At 50.7% G+C, this 21,518-nt stretch overlaps 3 protein-coding genes across 3 annotated transcripts; 2 read left to right on the top strand and 1 right to left on the bottom strand.

Moving 5' to 3' along the window:
• The first annotated feature begins 554 nt into the window (after positions 1 to 554).
• On the top strand, positions 555 to 2,005 carry BDP81DRAFT_420734 (glycosyl hydrolase catalytic core-domain-containing protein). Its single transcript, XM_060589868.1, has one exon. The coding sequence runs from the start codon at positions 786 to 788 to the stop codon at positions 1,746 to 1,748; it is 963 nt and encodes a 320-aa protein (XP_060447913.1). The 5' UTR covers positions 555 to 785; the 3' UTR covers positions 1,749 to 2,005.
• A 15,986-nt stretch (positions 2,006 to 17,991) lies between these two features.
• BDP81DRAFT_420715 (uncharacterized protein) lies at positions 17,992 to 18,661 on the bottom strand. Its single transcript, XM_060589867.1, has one exon. The coding sequence runs from the start codon at positions 18,476 to 18,478 to the stop codon at positions 18,245 to 18,247; it is 234 nt and encodes a 77-aa protein (XP_060447912.1). The 5' UTR covers positions 18,479 to 18,661; the 3' UTR covers positions 17,992 to 18,244.
• A 155-nt stretch (positions 18,662 to 18,816) lies between these two features.
• BDP81DRAFT_343252 (necrosis inducing protein-domain-containing protein) lies at positions 18,817 to 20,072 on the top strand. The gene is made up of 2 exons (XM_060586057.1): positions 18,817 to 19,165; positions 19,258 to 20,072. The coding sequence occupies exons 1-2, from the start codon at positions 18,918 to 18,920 to the stop codon at positions 19,916 to 19,918; spliced, it is 909 nt and encodes a 302-aa protein (XP_060447911.1). The 5' UTR covers positions 18,817 to 18,917; the 3' UTR covers positions 19,919 to 20,072.
• The last annotated feature ends 1,446 nt before the right edge of the window (positions 20,073 to 21,518 follow it).

Genomic DNA, 21,518 nt, shown 5'->3' with positions numbered 1-21,518 from the left:
CGCGATAGTGTTGTAATAGGTAGGTAGCTTGCAGTAGCACTGCGAACGTGGATAATCGCAGGACTCTGCTTTTCCAACAGTAAAAGTCGTGAATGCTTCCTCTTTGGGTCGCACCTTGTAAAGGTCATCAATTAGTCAAGTTCAGGCACTCACGGCAGTCTTTCAGTTCACTGGACGAACCGATGACATGTTTGGACAGGGGCATGCCAGGGCCCATCGCCGACAGCCGCAACTGGACGTGAGTCCTTGTGTCCATGGCACCACTCCTTGCTAAACACATGTCTAGACCCAAGACCAATGACGGGCCTTGACCAGGACCCTTGCCCGACCAACTTCTCAATTCTCTCTTGTGACTTTGTCGGCGTTAAAGACCGTTGCGGCGTGGCTTACAAGGGGGCTTGCCTTGGCCAGTCCAACTGGCACCAACCAAGGACTACGAGACCAGGTAGTATGACGTCACCGGATTGTCGCCCCTCGCCAAGAGCGCGATGGTCTTGAATGAGGTCAATGACTGAGATGGGCGTGAGACGGTGAGAGCCGTCAGCAAGAAGAAATCCTGCTTGTCTAGGCTCTCGACTAAACAAGTTCTTTTGCGCCTTGCAGCATTTGCTATTTACTTGCATAGTCGAATTTTGAAAGATTGTCAAATATATCTGCAAAGTTGGCACCTCCATCGGCTGCATCCGAACCCGATTTCTGTGCATCAAACCACACAAGGATCATCCTCCACGAATCGCTACTCTCTTTCACGTTAGATAAGGGACCATTTCTGTACCTGCGGCACCATGAGACGAACGAGTCGCATATTGCTAGCTTCGCTGGCCCTCCACTCCACAGCCTTCGCACAGTCCGACCTGCCCTCAAAACGTGGGTTGGCTTTCCAGGGCGACGACCACACAGCCGACAGCCAGCTGCTCACCTCCGCAAAGTCACTGATCAGCTGGTATTACACATGGTCAACATGGCCTGCACAGGCCCTGAACAGCTCCATCGCCTTTGTCCCGCTCATCCACGGCGTCGATGATGCTTCAGATTCAGGCCTCAGTTCACGTCTCAGCGCACTACCTGAATCATCCACCCATCTTCTGACTTTCAATGAGCCCGACGGAACGACATCATCTGGCGGCAGCAGTATCGACCCTGAAGATGCTGCCAAGGCCTACATTGAGCACATTGTGCCCTTCCGCAACTCCGGCTCCCGCAAGTGGAACATCAGCCATCCAGTAGTCACCGGCTCCTCGCAGGGCATCGAGTGGCTGCAAAAGTTCAACGAGTCATGCTACGACATTGAAGACAACGGTTGCCCGACCGACTTTGTCGCCGTGCACTGGTACGGCGACGCGACCGGCCTTAAGAACCACCTCGACGGGCTTCGGGATTTCTACAACTCCACATCTCCGGATCTCAAGTACTGGATCACGGAGATGGCCCTCCCCAAACAAGACACGGATGCCACTCTCGCCATGATGAACGAGAGTCTGACGTATCTGGATGGTCTGGACTACGTCGAGGGCTATGCCTGGTTCGGTGCCTTCCGCAAAGATGAGGCCAACGCATGGACCGGCAACTCCGTGTCACTGTTTGACGGCGATGGCGGTCTGACAGACCTTGGTGCTCTGTACCTCGGCGGCGATGAACAGGGATTTGAAAAGGGCCAGAAGGGTGAAGGCAACTTTGCCAGCTCGCTATCTCCCGCCAAGGCGCTGCTTTGGACGACCATTCTTGCTGCTATCGCAACGTTGTGGTAGAGAATTCCGGGGCCAACAAACGCCGAACAGCACATTCTGCCTGAGTGATGTTGTTTACGAGTACATGTTTACGATTTCCTTTGCATCTACGTACAGTTGAGTGTGCCGGTCACACGAACACAGTACACTACATAGCGAGATTGATACCTCTTCCATTGAATTTTTACACTCATACAACAGACTAGAAACAAACAATTAAGACATACTGTTGGTATCCCTATCACAGGGAAGTTGGTTCGAACCGTAGGGTCCTGGGGGTGACGAAGTATCAATATCTCTGTATTGATTGATTCTGCGTAATGTGTAAAAGGGAGATTCCAACCGTAGGTTGGTTGGGTAGTCGCGGTCTGATTGTACCACCTCGAGGTGGCCCATGCTCTTGCCCTTATCCGCGGTCGAATTGGACTTCCAATCCGACACATAACCATACATGAAGCATTCGAAAGCATATTGAGATATTTAAACATCGCTCTGCACTCTGATCAGCTCCCGTGGTTCTCAAGTGCTACTCGACGATCACCACACTCAATCACTGTGGCAGCTCGTGCCGAACATGTTGCTGGTTGGATAGTTCGGGAGGACCCGTACGGGCATGACCCCAGACGGGCTGTATGCTCAGGCCACTGACTTTTGAGCCATCGTTCTCAACCATCTCCGAGGCCTGCGATGTCTTCGCCGTCTTCGCCGTCTTCTTCTTCTCGCGTAACAGCATCACGGCCAGTACTCCGGCGACAATCGCAAGAGGTACACCAACACCCACTCCGATACCTGCTGGGGCGCCAGCGGAGATCTGCCTTTGCTGTCTGTATCATTGCCCATGGAGCATGTACCGCTACTGTTGCCAGTCGTAGATGTAGCTGCGGCCATGTCTCCGAGATCCGTACTCGCCGCCTCATTTAACATAATCTTGCCGGGAAGACTGACGGTGAAGTTGCCGGTTGCGCAATTCTGCAGGTTGCTACAAGAAAATCGTGCGTTGCCACAAGTCCAGACGCCGATGTGGAGCGACTTGTCTAAGAGATTTGCAGATGTCAGAGATCCTTCTTATCAAGGACAAAGTCTAATTGTTACGCCAATAAAACCAGACTCATCACTTCCAGGTATGTCGCTCTTGTCACAGTATTTAGGATATCCGCTTGACTGGAAAGTCTCGTCGGTGCATGCCCGTCGATAGATGGTTAACGTCAAAGGTTCGAAGCATAAACCATTTGTCAGGCAATAGTGGTCTTCGAAACAGCATGCAGCTGCTTCGGTGCCCGCGGCAACAGGGCAGGGCCTAACAACATCGTTCGGGACTCCATTAGGCCGGTAACAGGTTTGAACGGCTGCTAGGATCTCTAACAAAGATATCACAAAGTAGACTCTTAGTTGCATTCCGCTCAGAGTAACATATAATTGGCGCTCACGGTGTGTGGTTCTGCAAGAGGAGGTGTTGGTATACACGTCAGCAGGGCAACCGTACGGTTGGAACGAAGTGTCAATAATGGTCTATTATTGCTGCGTAACGAGGTGGAGAAAGTGGCCCTCGAGCACATCACGAAGGCATGTCAACAATGCCAGTTGAGCAGCCAAGCTCCAACCAGGTTCAAGTTCACCCTGCGCGACGAGTGCGACTGCGACTTTCCTTTCGGCGTTGAGACGGCGGATCTCCTTCATTGCCTTCTTGACTGCTTCAGCACGCTGGGTGATCTCTGGTGATGGGGGAGAGTTGTCTGTGGTGCGAGGGAAAGCTCCGAAGACGAGTAGTGTAGGGACGAGGCCATTAGGACCGGCGGTATCGTTGATTGCCTTGACCGCGGTCTGAAGTGCAGACTCGGCGTTCAAGAAGGGGCATTCCGCCATGAGGATATCGTATGCCCTCCTGAGGTCCTTGTGGCGCCTCTCGACCATGCCCACGCTATTATGAGCCTCGACAGGCACCTCCTTGACCTCGATCGAAAGTGCTCGAGCTGCCGCCTTGAACTCCGCAGAGTGGAAGTTCCGGCCAGCGTCGGTGACAATCCAGTCCGGGGGCCCCAGGTAGACATCAGTCCAACAGAGCCTGAAGACTTCCCACGTGTGCTTAGCGGTCATGTTATTGAGGAACTTCGCCGCCTGGAAGCCGGTGGCTACGTCGACGACGTGCAGAACCGGACACTTGACGCCTTCACGGTTCTCGAGATACATCACATCCATGATGACCTCGTAGTTGAAGTCGCACTCGTCGCGCAGGGTGAACTTGAACCTGGTTGGAGCTTGGCTGTTCAACTGGCATTGTTGACATGCCTTCGTGATGTGCTCGAGGGCCACTTTCTCCACCTCGTTACCTGACTGCCGAAGCACCTTCAGCAGACGCGGGACCGATGGATGTCCAAAGCGACGGTGTAGACGGCGCAATTCGTTCTCCGTGAGGTAATGGACCATTGCCCTCTCGTCATCGAGAAGCAACAGCCATGGATGACCCCACTTGCGAACGACTGGAGCAGTGATGTCTCCCTTCACCATGAGGTTGGTGACATTGTTAAAGTGGACGTCCATCTTATCCATGTCCGCCAGACAAAGCAAGAAAGGGGTGTTACTTGGCAAGACGTGAAATGTGATGTCGCCGAAGGGGGTGGAGACAGTGGTTGAGCCAATTGATTTGATGCCGACGTTGTCACCGAAGCGGATGGTAACGGTGCCAGCAGTGGTGGTATCAAGTGTGATATCACGGAACTTCTGCAGCGCAAGGAATTGTTGGTAGCCGGCAGTGGAAAACTCAGCGGCGCCGGTGTCGGGCATGATGCCCTGGAACCCTCTTGAGTTGTACCTTCCTTCCAACGAGAAGGAGGCGGCGGGCTCGGTGGGCTCGGCGAACTCGTCTATTGCCGTCGTTCGGGTCAATCCGTGTTCAACTGCCTGGGACGCGAGAATCTCAGTGAGGGCCTTGCTGCTCGCAGTGGCTTCGCCGAAGTAGGTGGTTGAGACGTGGAAGGTATCATTGTCGTCGTCCTCGTGGTCGAAGTCGAGCTCGTCGAAGTATCGAATCAGCGCCTCAGTGTCGCTCTCGTCGTTGGCTGCGGTGTTGTGAGTGGAAGACTCGACGGAAGGCTCAATGCCCTCGTAGAAATCGAGGAATTGAAAGTAGGTGCGGTTGTTGGTATCTTGACTGTCGCGATTGCTTCTCATTGACTTAAACTTCTCGTACGCCTTGCGGCGGTCTTCCTCGGAATGCTTGGTCGACCAACAGCCGGGCTTTTGACAGACGTAGCACTTCTTATTACGCTGAGGACCACGTCCAGGGCGACCTCGAGATCCAAATCGCGCTTCCTTCCCTTGACCACGGTATGTTCGGTCGGTCCAGAACGACTCGGGGGTGTTGTTGTTGCTGTCGACGGAAGGACCGTGTAGGTACTGCTGAGGCTTTTCGCGTTCGCGTTCGCGCTCGATGGTATAGATTGAGGCGTTCAATTGACGGACCACACCCTGGAAGGTCTCTTCAGGTGCGAGCAAGACGAGGCGGCACTCTGGAATGCCTTCACAACAGTTAAGTAGTTGATCTCGCATGTTGAAGCCAGAACCGAATGGGGCAAGAGCGTCGTGTAGGATTGAGATCCGCTGGACGAGCTCTTGAAGCACTTGTTGGCCCGACTTGCCCGGGTTCTCGCGGGCTATAGAACGGTAGTTAAGATCGCGAAGCTCGGTGAGGTATGTGAGTCGAGTGGAAGGAGGTTCGAAGTAATCCCTGACCTTGTGGCACATGTCGTCGAAGGTCATGGTCGCGCTTGATTGACTGAGGTTGTCGAAGTAGAAAGATGCTGCCCTGCCTTTGAGCATCTCGGAGAAGGCACCCGCGTAGCCAGACTGGTCGATCCCTGCCTTACGGCAGAGGTCTCTGAATATGGCCACCTTCTTCGTGAAGATCTCGTACTTGTCGCCGCCGTACTTGCGCTCATCGGAGTAGAGCTTGGCTAGGGCAACAAGGGAGCGAGTGTCGGGCATGATGTTCTCGGAAGGAAGGTAGGGATGACATTGCTGACGTACGAGGTGTTCGTCGAGTATGGTATTACCGAGGAGCTGTTGGCCCGAAGGAGAAAGGTCGTGGCCCAGCGGGTTCGATGTGACCGGTGGAATCGCGGGTTGGGCAGGAGGTCGAGCTTGAGGTCGAGCGGGTGTTCGAGGAGGAGGGGCAGTGCCTCTGACTTCGCGAAGGAGGTCTGCCGTCGAAGTGCTGTCGGGGAGCAGAGTGGCAAGGAACTTGAGGTCTTTCGTAATCTCGCGAAGACGGGCAGACTTGTTGCGGGCCGCGTGGATTTCCTCGTCGGTCCACGTCGGCATATTATCCAACTCGACTAGCCGGCAGAGCCGGTGGTGGTAGTCTCCTGTAGCGCTGCCAACGTTAACACCATTGTCAACAAGGTAGTCCCTCAACTTCTTCAAGATCGGGCTACCGATGAGCTTGATGTCATCAGTGGTCCACATCTCAAAGTCCGCCTTGTACTCCCTCCACAGAAGCTCGCCAATGAGGTTGGGCTGACGCTCGTAGCAGGCGAGGATGCAGAGCGCAATGCTCTTGGCTTTCTCAGGTGTCAGTTGGCCCGCGTCGAACTCGTAGTTGTCCCATTGCTCAAGGTCGACCTCGTGGTAGTGCTTGGGTGGAATTGGAAACGGGGACTTGACGAGCGAGGCTGGGTGACCTCTAGGCGAGGAAGGCGACGACGGCGTCGCAGAGTCTGACGCTCCGGCCATGGTAAGCAAAGTGCTGGAAGATGGAAAGTATGTAATCAGAGGAGTATAGTGTATGAGGTTGACTTCAGAAGAGACAGAAGGAACCGCGAGGCAGCTCGACGGCCACACTTAACTCGGCGGTCAGCGTCGACGTTAAGCCGCGTAATCGAAGCGTCGTTTACTTGGTTGGCCACGGATTCCGTTTGTTGAAAAATTCTGCTGCTTCTGTTTGACGGGCTGGAAGGTCGAAAGGTTGGCGAGGAAGCCGGAAGGTCGTGGAATCTGGCTTGGCGGTGATTTCACAGCAAACGGTCGATGCTCTCGTCTGACAAAACCCAAGGGTCTCTGGTTGTTCTCTTGAGACGGAAGGAGGCAAAAACGAGGTCGTAAAAATTGCCGCTCCTCGTAGCCGTAATTGGAGCTTGGCAAGTGAAGTGAGAGCCGTGAGGTCGGACGACTAGAGATGAGGGTATGATGGATTGAAGTTGGTGATCTTGCTGCTTCCGTGGCGGTCGACTGGCGGAAGGGATCGTAATTGACGATATGAGCTCTCGAGGCTTCCGCGATCGAGAAGGTCGAATGTGGGTAGTACAGAACGGACCGGATTCTACCAGTGAGTCCCAGTCACCTAACTTAATAGGTAAAGAGCTGATCACCGAATCGGAACTGACTCTTCTGAAGCCCGTGTGCCTTGCTGATCTGAGGTAGTGGACTTCAACCACTGATCAGTGTTGGTATACACGTCAGCAGGGCAACCGTACGGTTGGAACGAAGTGTCAATAATGGTCTATTATTGCTGCGTCTCGAGGTGGAAGGAGGAGATTGTGGGCAGAGAGCCCACGATCTCCCAGAAGTGGTATATAAGTGAAAGGGCCGTTTGTAAGTGCCCATACCGCCTTCCGGATCCATCTTTTCTGCCGACTGCTCAGAGATCCAACAGGAGGGAATAAGGTGATCGAGGAGAGATACCCGTGAGATATACCTGAGAATCAAGACTTAAAGATTTCCGAGGGAGCCTATTCGAGCTGATGAGGTCCATTAGTCCTATGGAATGAACCATTTACTATCTCAGACTTAAAACCCCACGTGCATAATGTACTCTGGAGGGTTGTGTATCCTGTGTTGAACAGAGGCCCGATAAGTGCTGTGGTTGAAGCGTCATGGATTAGCTGCGTCCCCTCCTACATGCATCAATCAGAAACTTGATCAATCATGAGCTTCAGGGTCTTATTGAGTACGCTACCAGCCTAGAAGGCTCAAGTACTAGTCCACTTACAGTGATACGAGTCCGAAAGGCAAGTGGTACGCTGCACTCCTAAGATCTCATCATCTGCCAAGACATGATCATCTGGAAAGGAGAGGATATCATTGGAGAACATGGAGTGTATGTTTAGGCACCAGACACATTGTTAGTGCTTATGTTTATTTTCCATGCAGATGAAGGGCCACCGAGCTTGAAGACGGAAACACACGCCGAACATAAGCCGGTGCAGATCGATGCGCGCTCAGAGGATCTTAGGAACCTGGAGATTATTTCCTGATATGTGAGCATGATAGGGGTTCATGAGTTCAGTAAAATACTATCAATTATTTACAAGGCCAAGAGTCTACTTAGGATTTAACTAGGCGTGATGTCAAAGCGAACCATAGCACTGTCTCGGGCAAGCCAGCGGCACCCAGAGACAGGTTAAACACATAGTTGCCTTTGGGCACGATTTGGAGGACGAGCTGGACTGTATCTAGTGATAGCTATAGGCCTACGGCCCTCCACGCCATATACCCTTCGGGAGGTCTGCCGCAAGGGCGGCTGCGCCCTTGACGCTACGGCGTTAAAATACAACAACAACAACAACAAAAGCGAACCTTGATTTCCCAAGGCACAGGCGCTTGTCCATAGCGTCCACATTTCATTGACTCAGGCTGTCTGATGAACGGCAACTCAATTGTATCAAAGTACTTTTAGAAACCATCATATCTAGACCTTACAAATGGGTTTATAGAAGACTTTCAATTAACTGCCGTTCCCTGGGAAGATACTAGAACTACCTAGGTATGCCACCACTCTACAAGTCTACCTACTTGCACAACAAATCCACTTGAACATTTTGACTTCTCATTTATTTTTCACACTTACCCCAAGCTTGGAAGAGCTATCTCTTGAAACATAGCAGTGGAGGAACTTGATAATAGATTGCCGATGAGATGTAGCTTCGCAATGCGAAAGAAGTTGCACTCGTAAGGTAGACGGCTGTTGATAGCGTTCATTAATCAACAATGCTATCCATGTGAAGAGAGCCCCGGAGGAGCAATCAGTAACATGCAATTCTCACATGCGTTGTTCATGTATGCCAACGCTGGTTGAGGAGGTATATATCCCATGGAGTGCCAGATAGCTCCATTTTTGCCAAGGGCGGGGTAGAGCCAATAGGGACTTGTGAATCTGTCGAGTCAACCAATAGGGTAACAGTACCTCTTTTTCTTATATATTTTAGGTAAGTTATAACTACTATAGGTACTAGTAGTTAATCTCCCTTGGTATATAAAGCTATATTATAGTCTAAGCAGCCCTTTATTACAACCCAACATGCATGACCAAGAACAGGGCCTGCCCCGCAGGCTCGCGGCGGTTATAATACACCACATATGCAGGAGATAAGGGACACTAGGCACCCTCTCACGGAACGGAAGAACTATGGTACAAGTCACGTGATGATAAGATAAGACATGAGCGGCCATGGTGGGGCCATGAGCGACCATGGTGGGGCCATGAGCGCTCATGCCAAGTAATGAGCGCTCATGCCGAACAATGAGCGCTCATGCCGAACGATGAGCGCTCACCCGATCAGAGGAACTGATCATTGACAAGGGATATGTTCAGGACCAGGACTTGTATATAGGATGGACTCGAGCCGGACTCTAGGACAGACTTTCCATAGCTCTTCAGCAATTAACTTCGTATCAGGATTAACATCCGCTTTCAGCTACTACCTTGACAAGACTACGATTGATCACCGAAGCCTTACCTACCCTTACGATTGACAGACATAGTTTCCTTGAAACTATTCCACGACTACGATTACTGTTACCAGTTCCGCAGCCTCAACTTCTGCAAACTACCCCTACGACTAGCTGGCCGTAACACCCTTCTGCGTCGTTTTCTTTTATATAAGCCTATTCCTAGATATCTCAGCTAGGGTCTGGCGGGCCCTTAATACTTTCTTATTATTATAGTAAGAACAAAGTGAATTAGCCCCCCTTGATCCCATCCTGTGGTTTTCCTATAGAATAGAGGAATTCTTTTTATCTATAGCCCGTTTAGACCGTGACCTCTGCCGTCCTTTTGCTAATAGTTTAAATTGTTAAATAAGCTGGGTGTTACGACCCAACATGCATAACAAGGCCAGGGGCCCACCCCGCAGGCCTGCGGCGGCTACCTACCAGATATATACAGAGAACCCGAGAACTCAGGTAACTCCTCACGGTGTTACAACCCAACATGCATAACAAGGCCAGGGGGCCCGCCCCACAGGCCTGCGGCGGCTATCTACCTAATATACGCAGAGAATCCCGGAACTCAGGTGACTCCTCATGGAACGGAAGAACTATGGAACAAGTCACGTGACGATAAGGAAAGTGAGCACACGATAAGGTGATCATAGTGATCACCCAAAGTGAGCTTGTCCTGCATATTACATACCTCGAAAGGTACCCACTGTTAGTAATTGTTAAGGTTATAGAGGGCTACGGCTCACCGCACTATCATCTCTCAACATCAGCCCATACGAGCTGAATTCTACGACCATGGCGGTCTCCCTAGATGTAGGGCTATCGATCACGGTTCACGGGGACGCCGGTATATCTCGGCGGTCGGGACGAGTCCGGAAGCCGACTGCAAAGGTCAGAGTGGTTGAGCAGGTCAACCACCAGGACAATTCTGAGCTCAAAGACGAGATCAATAAGCTTTCGAATCTTGTCCAGGACCTCTGTTACGCCCGCCGCAACTTGTCACTGTGGGCGCGTAGCTATATATGCAGAACAAGGGACAATGATGACCGGAGTCATCATTATCGAAGCTTTTGCTTTGTGCCACAGTTGGTTGCCTTGTCCAGCTCGTAACAACCTCCTACGTCGGGACGCCGAGAGGGAATTGTTATTAAAAGACTGTTTGACGAAGATCGAATTCTTGGAGAGAGAGCTTTAGGAGGAGAAATATCGTTCAAACCGGTATTAACGTGGTCTAGCAAGGTCTATGTACGTTATTGGTACAGGGCCTAGCGAGACTGACCTGAGTTCCCAGGGGCATCCCTCGCACATAACCCAGAACCAGCCGCCCCCAGTCCGTTCATACGCGGCGGCGGCGAGCTAGCTACTGTCTAGAAGATAGGATGAACCAACGCCAGCCAAATAAGCCGTAAAACAAGCTACAAACCGGGCGGCCTTAAAGGATCTATGCGTCTTTGCGCGTCTATTGCCTGAAAGCCTGCTTCGGAACGAGAAAGCTTATGATATATATATCTTCGTTTGGGAAAGGTTAAGTCCCTAAGCCCGAGAAGCCCTTAAGGGGATCGACTATGTTAAGATAGGATTAGTACTCCTACCTTCGTTAATAGATGGTGCAAAAGTCCTGCTAGAGAATAGAGAATAGATCGCTACCCTTCTCCAAGCGTAAGCGATTAAGTAACGCGATACCTGGATCCGAGCCTATATCGTAAACGTCCCTTATACTAGGTATTATCTAGTAACCAATACTAAGCTGGAAATTACGACCGAGGAACTCCTTGAAGAGATCTAGGTCTCGACGAAACTCAAGCCTGAAAAAGCATACTTCTCCAGGAAGGACGAAGTCGAAAGGCTAGGCATGGTGATAGCCTGGTTCAAGGCGGAAGCCGTAAGGTAACTACCAAGACGCCTCCGTTTGATGGGGCCTAGCGTTTTTGTAAACCTGTAGTTCCCGAAGGAGAAGAGGTCTCCTCAATGTCTCCGCTGCGGCGGTTTTCATAACGAACGAACGTGCACCAGAAGGAAGAGATGCCTCAAGTGCAGCTCTCCTTCCCACACAACTGATCAACACCGGGCACCCTGCGGCGGTACTGAGGGTCACGATGGCTGCGACTGCCCCTTTAAATGCCCGTCGTGTAACGGGCCTCACGCCGCCTTCGATGCGACTTGCCCTATCCAACCTAAAGTGGGCAGAAGCCGCCAGCCTTGTCCTAATGTCACCTATAGGTGAACCCACGCACAAAGGCGGCAACACCCTAGATTTATGCTGGGCGTCCAGCAACCTCCATAGGGCTTCCACCAGTATAGAAACGTCACTATACACGACATCAGACCACGAATCTCTGCTTACCCGGGTCCCCTTGGCCCTGATCGATTCACCCAGCCAGACCCCGGGAAGGTTTCGGCTCGACACGATGGACGAGGAGCTTTTCCTCGGCATTATTAAACGCAACTTACAACCTATACGCCGCACTACAAGCAACATCCAATACCCACAGTCTTTAGATCTCCTAGCACAACAGCTTACGGACTGTCTTATTAAAGCACTCACGGCTTCCACAAAGCGCACGCTCGGGAAAGGTACAGGGAGATCATACTGGAGCGAAAGCTGTATATGTAAACACCGAGCCTATATGAGTAAGCGAGCGATGTTAGTAAGACTCCGCGCAGCCGGAGTGAACTGCTAATGGGAAGAAGAGGAGGTCGAAGCTTTAAAACAGGACTTCCTTTACGAGTTTAAACGCTCTAAGGATGCCTTTTGGAAAGATAAGATCTCCTCAGCCTCCTTAAGCAAAGATATATTTGAAATGGTCGGTTGGCACAAAGCTATAGGATCCTTTTAGACCCCGCTACTCCGAGATGTAGATAACTAAGACACGCTTGTCTCATAACTAAAAGAGAAGCGCGACTTATTTACCCGCGTCCTCCTTAGAAACGCTGCAATCTCCGAGGATATACTAATAGAAAGCCCAGTCTTATAAAGGTAAGCTACGCTTCCTTTCCCGTAGGTTACGAAGGACGAGGTACGGTCTTCGGTTCTCACCGCGGGAAACACGACTCCTGGGACCGACGGAATCACTACGACTGCTTTAAAAATAGCATGGCCAGTTATTGAGGATATTGTCCTCTCACTTTATTGCGGGTGTATACGCGAGGGTTGGCATCCTACTTGTTTTAAAGAAGCAACTCTCGTGATCCTAGCAAAACCGGGAAAAAGAGACAAGACACTCCCGCGCTCCTATAGGCCAATTGCGCTCTTGGCCGTCCTCGGAAAAGGCTTGGAGAGACTCATCGCCAGACGACTTGCCTGGATCGTAGTTAAACATCGTGTTCTGCACGATCAACAGTTTGGAGCACTCCCTCTTCGCTCTTGTAGCGACCTCATCGCAGCGGCCATCCACGACATCGAGTGCGCCTGGCAAAGAGGCCTGGTTACCTCTATGCTTACGCTCGATATAAAAGAGGCTTTCGACGCCGTGCTCCCAGGACGACTGGTCCGACGCCTCTGCGAATAAGGATGGCCGGAGAACCTCGTACGCTGGGTCTCAAGTTTTGTTACCGGAAGGAGAGTAAGAATAAGGCTTGATGGGGAGGTAGGAGACGTCTTCGGTCTCGAATACGGACTACTACAAGGCTCACCCGTATTTCTTATTCTATTCATGCTCTATATTAAGCCTCTTTTTAAGCTAGGTATAGCTCGCCTAGGAAGGAAGCGATCTCGTTTCGGCTACGCCGATAACGTCGCTATCTTAGCAAGCTTAATATTACTAGAGAACAACTGTGACATCCTAATTAAGGAATAGAAAGAAACCTTTGGATGGGGCGCGACGGAAGGAATCATTTTTGACCTCGATAAGTCCGAACTGATCTACTTTATTAAGAGATGAAAAGACGGAAACCTATTAATTATAGTAGGTTTGCCGGATAGGAAGCATTATATAGTCCAGGCTATCAAAAAAGGCTGTTCTCTACGCTGGCTCGGCGTTCACTTCGACCGTAAACTTATATTCAAGAGTTACGTAAGAAACCTCTCTACAAAAGCATACTAAGTAGTTAATGGACTACGGGGACTAAGGAATACTATCTGGGGCGCGCCTGCGTACTTACTTCGTCGAGCGATCACCTCTTGTGTATTACCTACTTAGTACTATGCATCTGAAGTATGGTGGCCCGGTAAGAGCCGGATAAAGAAAGAATGGACGTACTATCTCAAACGGGGTTGGTAGTCTGCTACACTAACTGGACGCGACGCAAACCAAAGCTATTAGAGCGATGGTCCCCGTATACAGAACTACGCCTGTACCGATCCTACAGCGCGAGGCGGCTCTACCCCCAGCAGAGGTGATACTGGACGCGAAGCTCCACACAGCGTCCACCAGAATCCATCGTCTGGACGAGCGACACCCTCTCCGAACGAGACTCAGGGATAAATCAGGACCAGACTCACGGCTATGACGAATGGCAAGCCTCGTAAGCAAAAATACCGAATACATCGATCCGTTAGAACTCCCCCCTTGGGAGCAACTAGCGGACTGGCAGACAGCCCTCGCCAGGGTCGGCTACGAACCTAATAAGTCCAAAGAAGAACAGGCCCTCTCCTTTACAAGCAGGATAGCATCTTTCTCCAAGCGGGACATTATTGTCTACACTAACGGGTCCCAGATATCGGACGGCAGCAGCACCTCCGCCGGAGCAGGCTGGGTAGGGTACCAAGCTACACGGCAGATCTTCCGCGGATCCGAACCACTCGGCTCCCAAACTGAGGTATATAACGCGGAGGCACATGCTGCGTATCACGGCCTGATAGAAGCCACCCCGGCTCCTACGGCTCGTATAGCAGATAACGTCCACATCTGCCTCGACAACCTCGCAGTCGCGGCTAGACTATACTCCCAGAGCACAGGAAGCAGCCAGGCTAGATTTAGGGCCTTTAATAGGCTCTCTTCCTCCTGGACCCGGAGACAAAGAGAGAGCTGGACAACCCCCGGCAGGGTTTATGTTTGGTGGTGCCCTGGGCACACGGGAGTACCAGGAAATGAAGAAGCGGATGCTCTAGCCAAGGAAGCCTGCAAACTAATCCCAAAATCACAACCACAGCCCTCATTAGCGCACCTAGAAAGGCAAGCTAAAGTAGCTACCTTCCAAGCCTTTGCCAGAAAATGGCTGTCCCAATGCCCTCGGCAATATGCCGACCTCGAGATAATTCTTCACCCCAAGCCGCCCGAACTCCGCCTCCCTCGGCACTTACTAGGAAGGCTATATGCAGTAAGATCCCATTATGGAGACTTTGCAGTATACCACGAGAGATTCGCTTATTAAGATGCGTTGCTCAACTGTAGCTGTGGGAAACCTAAGACACCAGTCTATTTCTACTTCTGTAAGCGTGGACGCAAGGCTATACCGCGCTACCTCCGCCAACGTATGGCCAAAGTAAGTATTGATTTCTTGTTAGGTTCTGCTAAGGGAGCCTCTCTTCTATGCGAATGGATAGAGGAGACTAATTTCTTTTCCGAAATTTGCCCGAGTTATTGAACAGGAACGTTAGGTGAAGACGGTAGCCTGTAACATAGTTTAGATTAGCATAGACCATGTCGGCATAGCGCCCGGCACGTCCTTTTGTTACCAGACGTTAAATACATCATCATCATCATCATCACCAAAGTGAGCGCTCACCAGTATCCACTTAGTGATCACCAACGAACATGGTGATCAGGCAACAAAGGATATGTTCAGGATCAGGACTTGTATATAGGATGGACTCGAGCTGGGCTCTAGGACAGACTTCCCATAGCTTATTCAGCAATTAACTTCGTATCAGGATTAACATCCGCTTTCCGCTACTACCTTGACAAGACTACGATTGATCACCGAAGCCTTACCTACCCTTACGATTGACAGACATAGTTTCCTTGAAACTATTCCACGACTACGATTACTGTTACCAGTTCCGCAGCCTCAACTTCTGCAAACTACCCCTACGACTAGCTGGCCGTAACACCCAACCACGACCACATGACTTGAAGGAGCAAATATCAACACCCACCTCATGGATTCAATCCAAACTATTCAGAGTCCTCTTCCTCAGACATTTCCTTATTAAATCGATATGTTCGCGCATTATAACCAGTGTTCCCGCAGACGCCACATCGTCGTTAGCCCGTCTTAGTCCTCGGTCGGTGACCACTACTCCGGCGCGTCTCCTCCTCTACCTAGGCTATAGCCTCTCTCTACGACTAAAGGTCCTCTCCTTTAGCTATAGTAAGGCTTCTTCCTTATCGGAGACGGTTTTTCTTAGCTCTCCGGCGACGACTAAGTAGGTTATTCTCCTCTCGAAGGATCTGGTTCTCGGATCTTAATAAGGCGATCTAGTACATAAATCCACGAGCCCCCTTAGATAGATGCTCTATAGCTTCGATAATTAAAGTTGGTAAGCTGTTTTGATAACGGGAGATTCGATTCTTAATAAGTTCTAACTGAGAAGATACTTCCGTTAGGTTATTTAGTATCTAAGAAGTCTATACCGGTGGTGTTATCGGGAGGGATCCTGGAGGCGTCGGAATACGTAACTTCATATCAAGCTTTGAGAGCACACTCTCTACACTCAAAGGCACAATTCCTGCCCCTCTGAATCCTCCCTAGATGTTTTTCTCCGTAATCGCTTACGTAAAAGTCCTGTAAAACGCCGGGAAAAAGTCCTCCTTAGTAATATACGTATTACCCCGACGCATCTTATCCTCGATTTCTCGACCGTACGCCGTTTTTAAAGGCCCAAAACATCCAATATCCAAGGGCTAGAGTAGATAAGACGAATAAGCCGGCATATACAGGGTAACGATGTTATTCTTCTTACAAAAAATCTCGAAATCCGCGGAGTAGTGACTTTCGTGTCCGTCGATGACGAGGAGGCGGTATTGACCCTTTGCACGCGGTCTGCCGTTCGAAATGCCGAGCCTAGTCTAGACCTCTTTCATTTGTTGTCCATCCATTTTCAGGCGTTACGATGACCTAGTCGTGTGGGAGACCGGATTCCGTGTACCAGGTGGAGAGGTGATATTGGCCCGCAATGATGATGTACGGCGGAACGCTGTAGCCCGACGGGCTGATGGCCTGAATGACCGTAACCCATTCACGATTGCCAGGCTGCATCATTTTCGTGTTTGAACGCCTTTCGGCACTGGTCACGACCATGCCGGTTGAGATCTGGCCTATTATAAAGCTAGTCTCGTTAAAGTTGTAGATGTTTGAGTCTACGATGCCGTACTTCGCGATTGTGTTCGCCACAAGCAAGAACCACGCGTTAATTGCGCCCGGATCTTCGCATTGGGCCCTTTTGTAGTTGTACTTACGAAAACGACGCGTTCGCAACTCTAGTTGTCGCTTTATGAAGTTCGAAGCCTATCGCTTCCTAACATGGGGCGCGTCATGATTAGCAAGTAATCGATTCGCCATTTCTTCAACACCGCGAAGACGGGGAGGAAAACATCTGGCGTCCAGGTCGAGGATGTACTTAATCAGCTTCTTCTCTTCTAGCAGTATCAAATTCCGTGAGTTGGGTGTGCTATTACGTCGTGATAACGTTCCCTCTAATCTGCGGCCTAAGGTAACGCGATTGATGTTATAGATCTTTGCCGCGGCCCGAATACTGAGATTTCGGTCTTTCTGGGTAGCCTGAACTGCTAAGTTTAATTGGGTATTTTTGTTATGTACTGTTATTGTTTTCGATGGAGAAATGCGTGTTGTGATGATGTAGGTGGCACGATGGCGGTTGGGTGGCCCACTCGCTTGTCTGGCCCACTCGCTTATCATGTACGTTACCCCTTTGAATGCGGGGTAAGAATGGGTATATCCCATCGAGTGCTGCAAGGCGACAGTACATTGAGATGCGGGGGAGCAGCCAATCGGGCCACTTCGGGCCCCTTTTTCCAACCAACCAACGTAATTGATAATAGATACTTCCAATTACTAGAGATTCTGCGTATGAAATCGGTACCAGCAATCTTCTGAGTTACAGAGAGCTACATCGCACTCGAGGCAGCCCATCCTCGTGTACTTCCCAGGGATACCGGGCTCAACCTCCGGAGGCTCGCGGGGCCGAACAGTGGCATTATCACATTGCTCCGGCGTACAGTCGGCAGTGCAGGCGGCGGCGAGGTCCTCGGGCAGCAGGGCAAAGATACACGACTTCGCCGAGCCCGTGGAACGGCCAGATCCGTCAGAATCGTCAGAATCCATTAATTGAGTATTGGTAATGATGGATTTGGTAGATGTACCGGAGTGGAAATCATAGGGGCAACTCAAGCAGTGGATGTACCAGATGCGGTGCGGGGTAAAAGGGGGCCCGTTATGTGGAGCCAATGTACTGTCGCCTTGCAGCACTCGATGGGATAGTGGGTATTTTGAGCCTTAGCAAAAATGGAGCTATCTGGCACTCGATGGGATAGCATGCTCGCTCGGCTCATCCGGACTTGATGCAACAACGTCTCTTGTGGACGACACTGCTTGAAACTTGCTAACTACAGTCCCGCGCCTTAGAGTGCAAGTGGATTTTTTTTTTCTTTGCGGCTATGGTTTACTGCGATCGATTTCAAGTAACAAAGTTGACGCTACCAGAGCTTGGACGAACCACGGGAATTTCCTCGTGAATTCTAACTTGCGGCACGGACACTGTCCAAATTACAGGCGGGCCACCCCGTGTGCCGAGAGTTCCACCATCATACGGCAATATCCGAATCACGGAATCGTTTTGGCGCGTTCCACGGCTAAGACACCACTGAAGCTTAATATATGCTCTCGAACTCAGTCGATTATTCCTAGTCATGGTACACAGGCCTTAGAACTTCACGTTGATCTGGTCCTAGGCGTGAAACTGTTGCACTGCAATAGCTCAATAGCTGAATGGTTCTTAACGTCAGTCGCCTTATGCAGCTATCCACAGCCGCTACTATATTTGACTCGAACCAAGTGGACATCAGAAGCCGAATTAAAAGTGATAGAGCAAACGCAACAAAACTGCGATTGGGGACCCTTTCAACACGGTTACGCATAAGCTGAGAATGGAACACGCGTTAATGCCTAATACTTGGAATAAAACAATGCTTGAGAACTGAGACTAAGCTCGCGCTGGAGGACTTTATTCCGCCCTGCATCTCCGCATATGAACAAATCCAATCTTGAGTCAGATAGGGCTCCGAGGGAGTGACAAAATGATACTTAGATCAGTACTTCGCATTGCTTTGGAAATCATAAGGTGTCGCCTCGTTTTCCCCGGCCACAATCTATTTACAGTTTTGCTCTCGTTCCGCGGCCGCCCACTAATACACCCACTGGTTTATGAAATGATGTAGTGCGTCTCCAACGTAGAACTGCAAATAAAGTCTACATTGAGCGGCCGTTTCTCTTTGCTCCAGCACCTCTGTCACCCACCTTTCATTGTCTACCCACACTCTTTTGACTCTTGCCAAACAACACTCCTTTGCTGCAACCATGTTGTTGAAATCTCTGAGCCCTCTTTTGGGCTGTCTCGCCCTCTCCCAGAGCGTTGCTTCATCACTGTTGCCACGCGATGGCGATGACTCTGGCGGGCACACCTGGATCGACCACGACGCCGTCGTTCCCTTCACCCAAAAGCCTTCCGTGGTTGGAGGAAGCTTGGAACTTCGTTTCAACCCTTTCCTTTACGTTTCTGGAGGTTGCGACCCTTACCCGGCGGTAGATGCACAGGGCAACCTTGGGTAAGTGAGCTTTCTTGCTCGTCAGCTATGCGCTAAGTCTGGAGTTGCATACTCCTTCAAGAAAGTTGATGTGCTGATGAGATTTCAAACAGCGCTGGTCTGAAGCCCACCGGTGGTGGCCGAAGTGGCTGTGATGACGGTGGCTCGGCTCAAGTCTACGTCCGTCGCGGAGAGAGCCAGGGCCGCAAGGCAATTATCTACAGTTACTACATGCCCAAGGTTCGTTGGGCCAAGGGTAACAACAACGGTCACCGCCACTACTGGGCTAGTGTCGTTGTCTGGGTCAACCGCTTCGGCTGCGATGACAGCGACATCACGTCCATCTGGCCCGTTGGCATCTCCTACACCACCGACCACCTGAACTGGGGCTCAGCCTCTGCCGGAGAAGTCTCGTTCAGGTCTTCGGATGTGGGCATCGACATGGCCACGCATCCTAAGATCCAAATCCATGATGAGGCCATTGCACCCTTCACCGGCGCCGATAGCGATCAGCTCTTCGAGCGTACTCTCATCAGCTGGGATTCCCTCCCCGCGGCGGCAAAACAGGCACTGAAGGACGTCAAGTACGAAAAGACTCAGGTTCCCTTCACTGATGAGCACTTCCAGGCTCAAATTGACGCCGCTTACCGTGATGGCTTCTATGCTGGTGTCTCAAAGGAGCCTGACTGCCCTTCGAACGATGTGCCTCCTGCCGACAACCCGCCCGTCACTGCGACGGCCGCGACTCCCGAACCTACTGGCTTGGACAAATAAGCGATAGACAGTTTGTAAGAGGTTATTCGAGCTAGAGGACGCTTCTTTGGTACTACATTAAGGTAATTAGAGGAAAGTCTCTTCACATTGTTGCTAGATTCATCCACGATGGTTAGAGAGAGATCGGCACATAGTTGCACGAGCAATACACAAGTCTTAATTTTCCAATTGCCTAGAACCCTGACTACGTTTCTCTTTTTACCTCTGTTGGGGGTTCGCGGAGGCACTCTGAAAAGGTCCAATCGCTCACTTGCCCTTGCAACCCGCAACCTTTGCCCGATCGAAGCCTAGAGATATCTGGGCACATGTATTAGGCAGTCTTTGGATCTTTCAAAGCGGACCGAGTAGCGTCGAAGCTCTTGGCTACCTCAAAGATTTAGAAGTTCAACTATATTTTTTTGTTGTTGTTCTATTTAACGCCATGGCGGCAAGGGCGCAGCCGCCCTTGCGGCAGACCTCCCGAAGGGTATGTGGCGTGAAGGGTCGCAGGCTCTAGCTATATACTATATAGTACACGCCGTCTCCTGACGTCCTCCAAATCTTGCTCGTGAGCTACTATGTGTTCTATCCATCCCTAGTTCCCACTGGTGCCCTAGTTCCGTTATAACCATCTGGTTTCTTAATAGAGGTAGTTTGTCGTTTGGAGGATAGGTTATGACCTATCTCCTAGTACCGCGGGCAGATCTTCTGGAAGAAGTCTGTCACGCAGAGGAAGACCTGGAAGCCTTCAGAGTCAGTGATTAGCCCCTTGAAGTAGCGATCGAGGGACCCTATAGGTCCTACGGGCTCCTGGCGGCTGTAGGGGTAGAGGGTGGGCCACTGTTGCCTCCTCAGTAGGGTCTTTCGGCAGTAGACTAGATGGTCTGCCTCCTTAACCCATCCACAGGAGCAGGTGAGTAGTGCTTCTGTGTGGTTAAAGCGTTGGTGATATTGTTCAAAGTCCCCGTGGCCTGACCGTGCCGCGAGGAGGTGATGAAGGGCAGCCCTAGGGAGGCCAAGTTCAGGAGGGCAAGCAAGGGTAGCCTTGAGCCCTAGTTGGGTATAGCGGGGAGTTGCCTCTTGTTTCCACCATCGTCTATATTGGCGTCTTGGCTGCTCTTTAGCAAGCCACTTGATACCTGATAGAGTAGCTAGTTGGCCCCTAAGGACTGGTAGAGTTGTTCCCTCCTTAGCTAAGCTGTCTGCTTCTTCGTTTCCTTTAATACGAAAGTTCAACTATAGGTTATCATCGTGACTTATAAAGTCTGAGTTTCTTAGACCTGACGAATTCCTATTCAGCTATATGAGCCCTATTCTTTACGGATAAGAGAAATATCTTTCAAATCGACTTAATTATCAATTGAGATTTTCTGTCTCAGTCCAGTCTTGGAAACGTTTCGAACAATAATACATTCGACGGTATTGCAATCAAATTGAACGAGAAATCTGCTACCAAAGAAGGAAGAACGTATTAAACACCCGTGTACACTTTGCCCCAGAAGTGCCCTTGACCCCATTCTTTTGCCTTCGAAGGCGCCTATAGTAGACAAACGCGGCCTAGTCGATACATGATCGGCCACTTTCCATCAACATAGTTGTTAAGTGTTCTCCGAAGCTGCCC

The sequence above is a fragment of the Colletotrichum phormii genome (assembly GCF_030913505.1).
Source record: "Colletotrichum phormii strain CBS 102054 chromosome Unknown BDP81scaffold_5, whole genome shotgun sequence".
NCBI classification, from domain to species: domain Eukaryota; kingdom Fungi; phylum Ascomycota; class Sordariomycetes; order Glomerellales; family Glomerellaceae; genus Colletotrichum; species Colletotrichum phormii.
The sequence above is the reverse complement of the archived record's forward strand: the minus strand, read 5'-3'. Positions and strand labels throughout refer to the sequence as shown.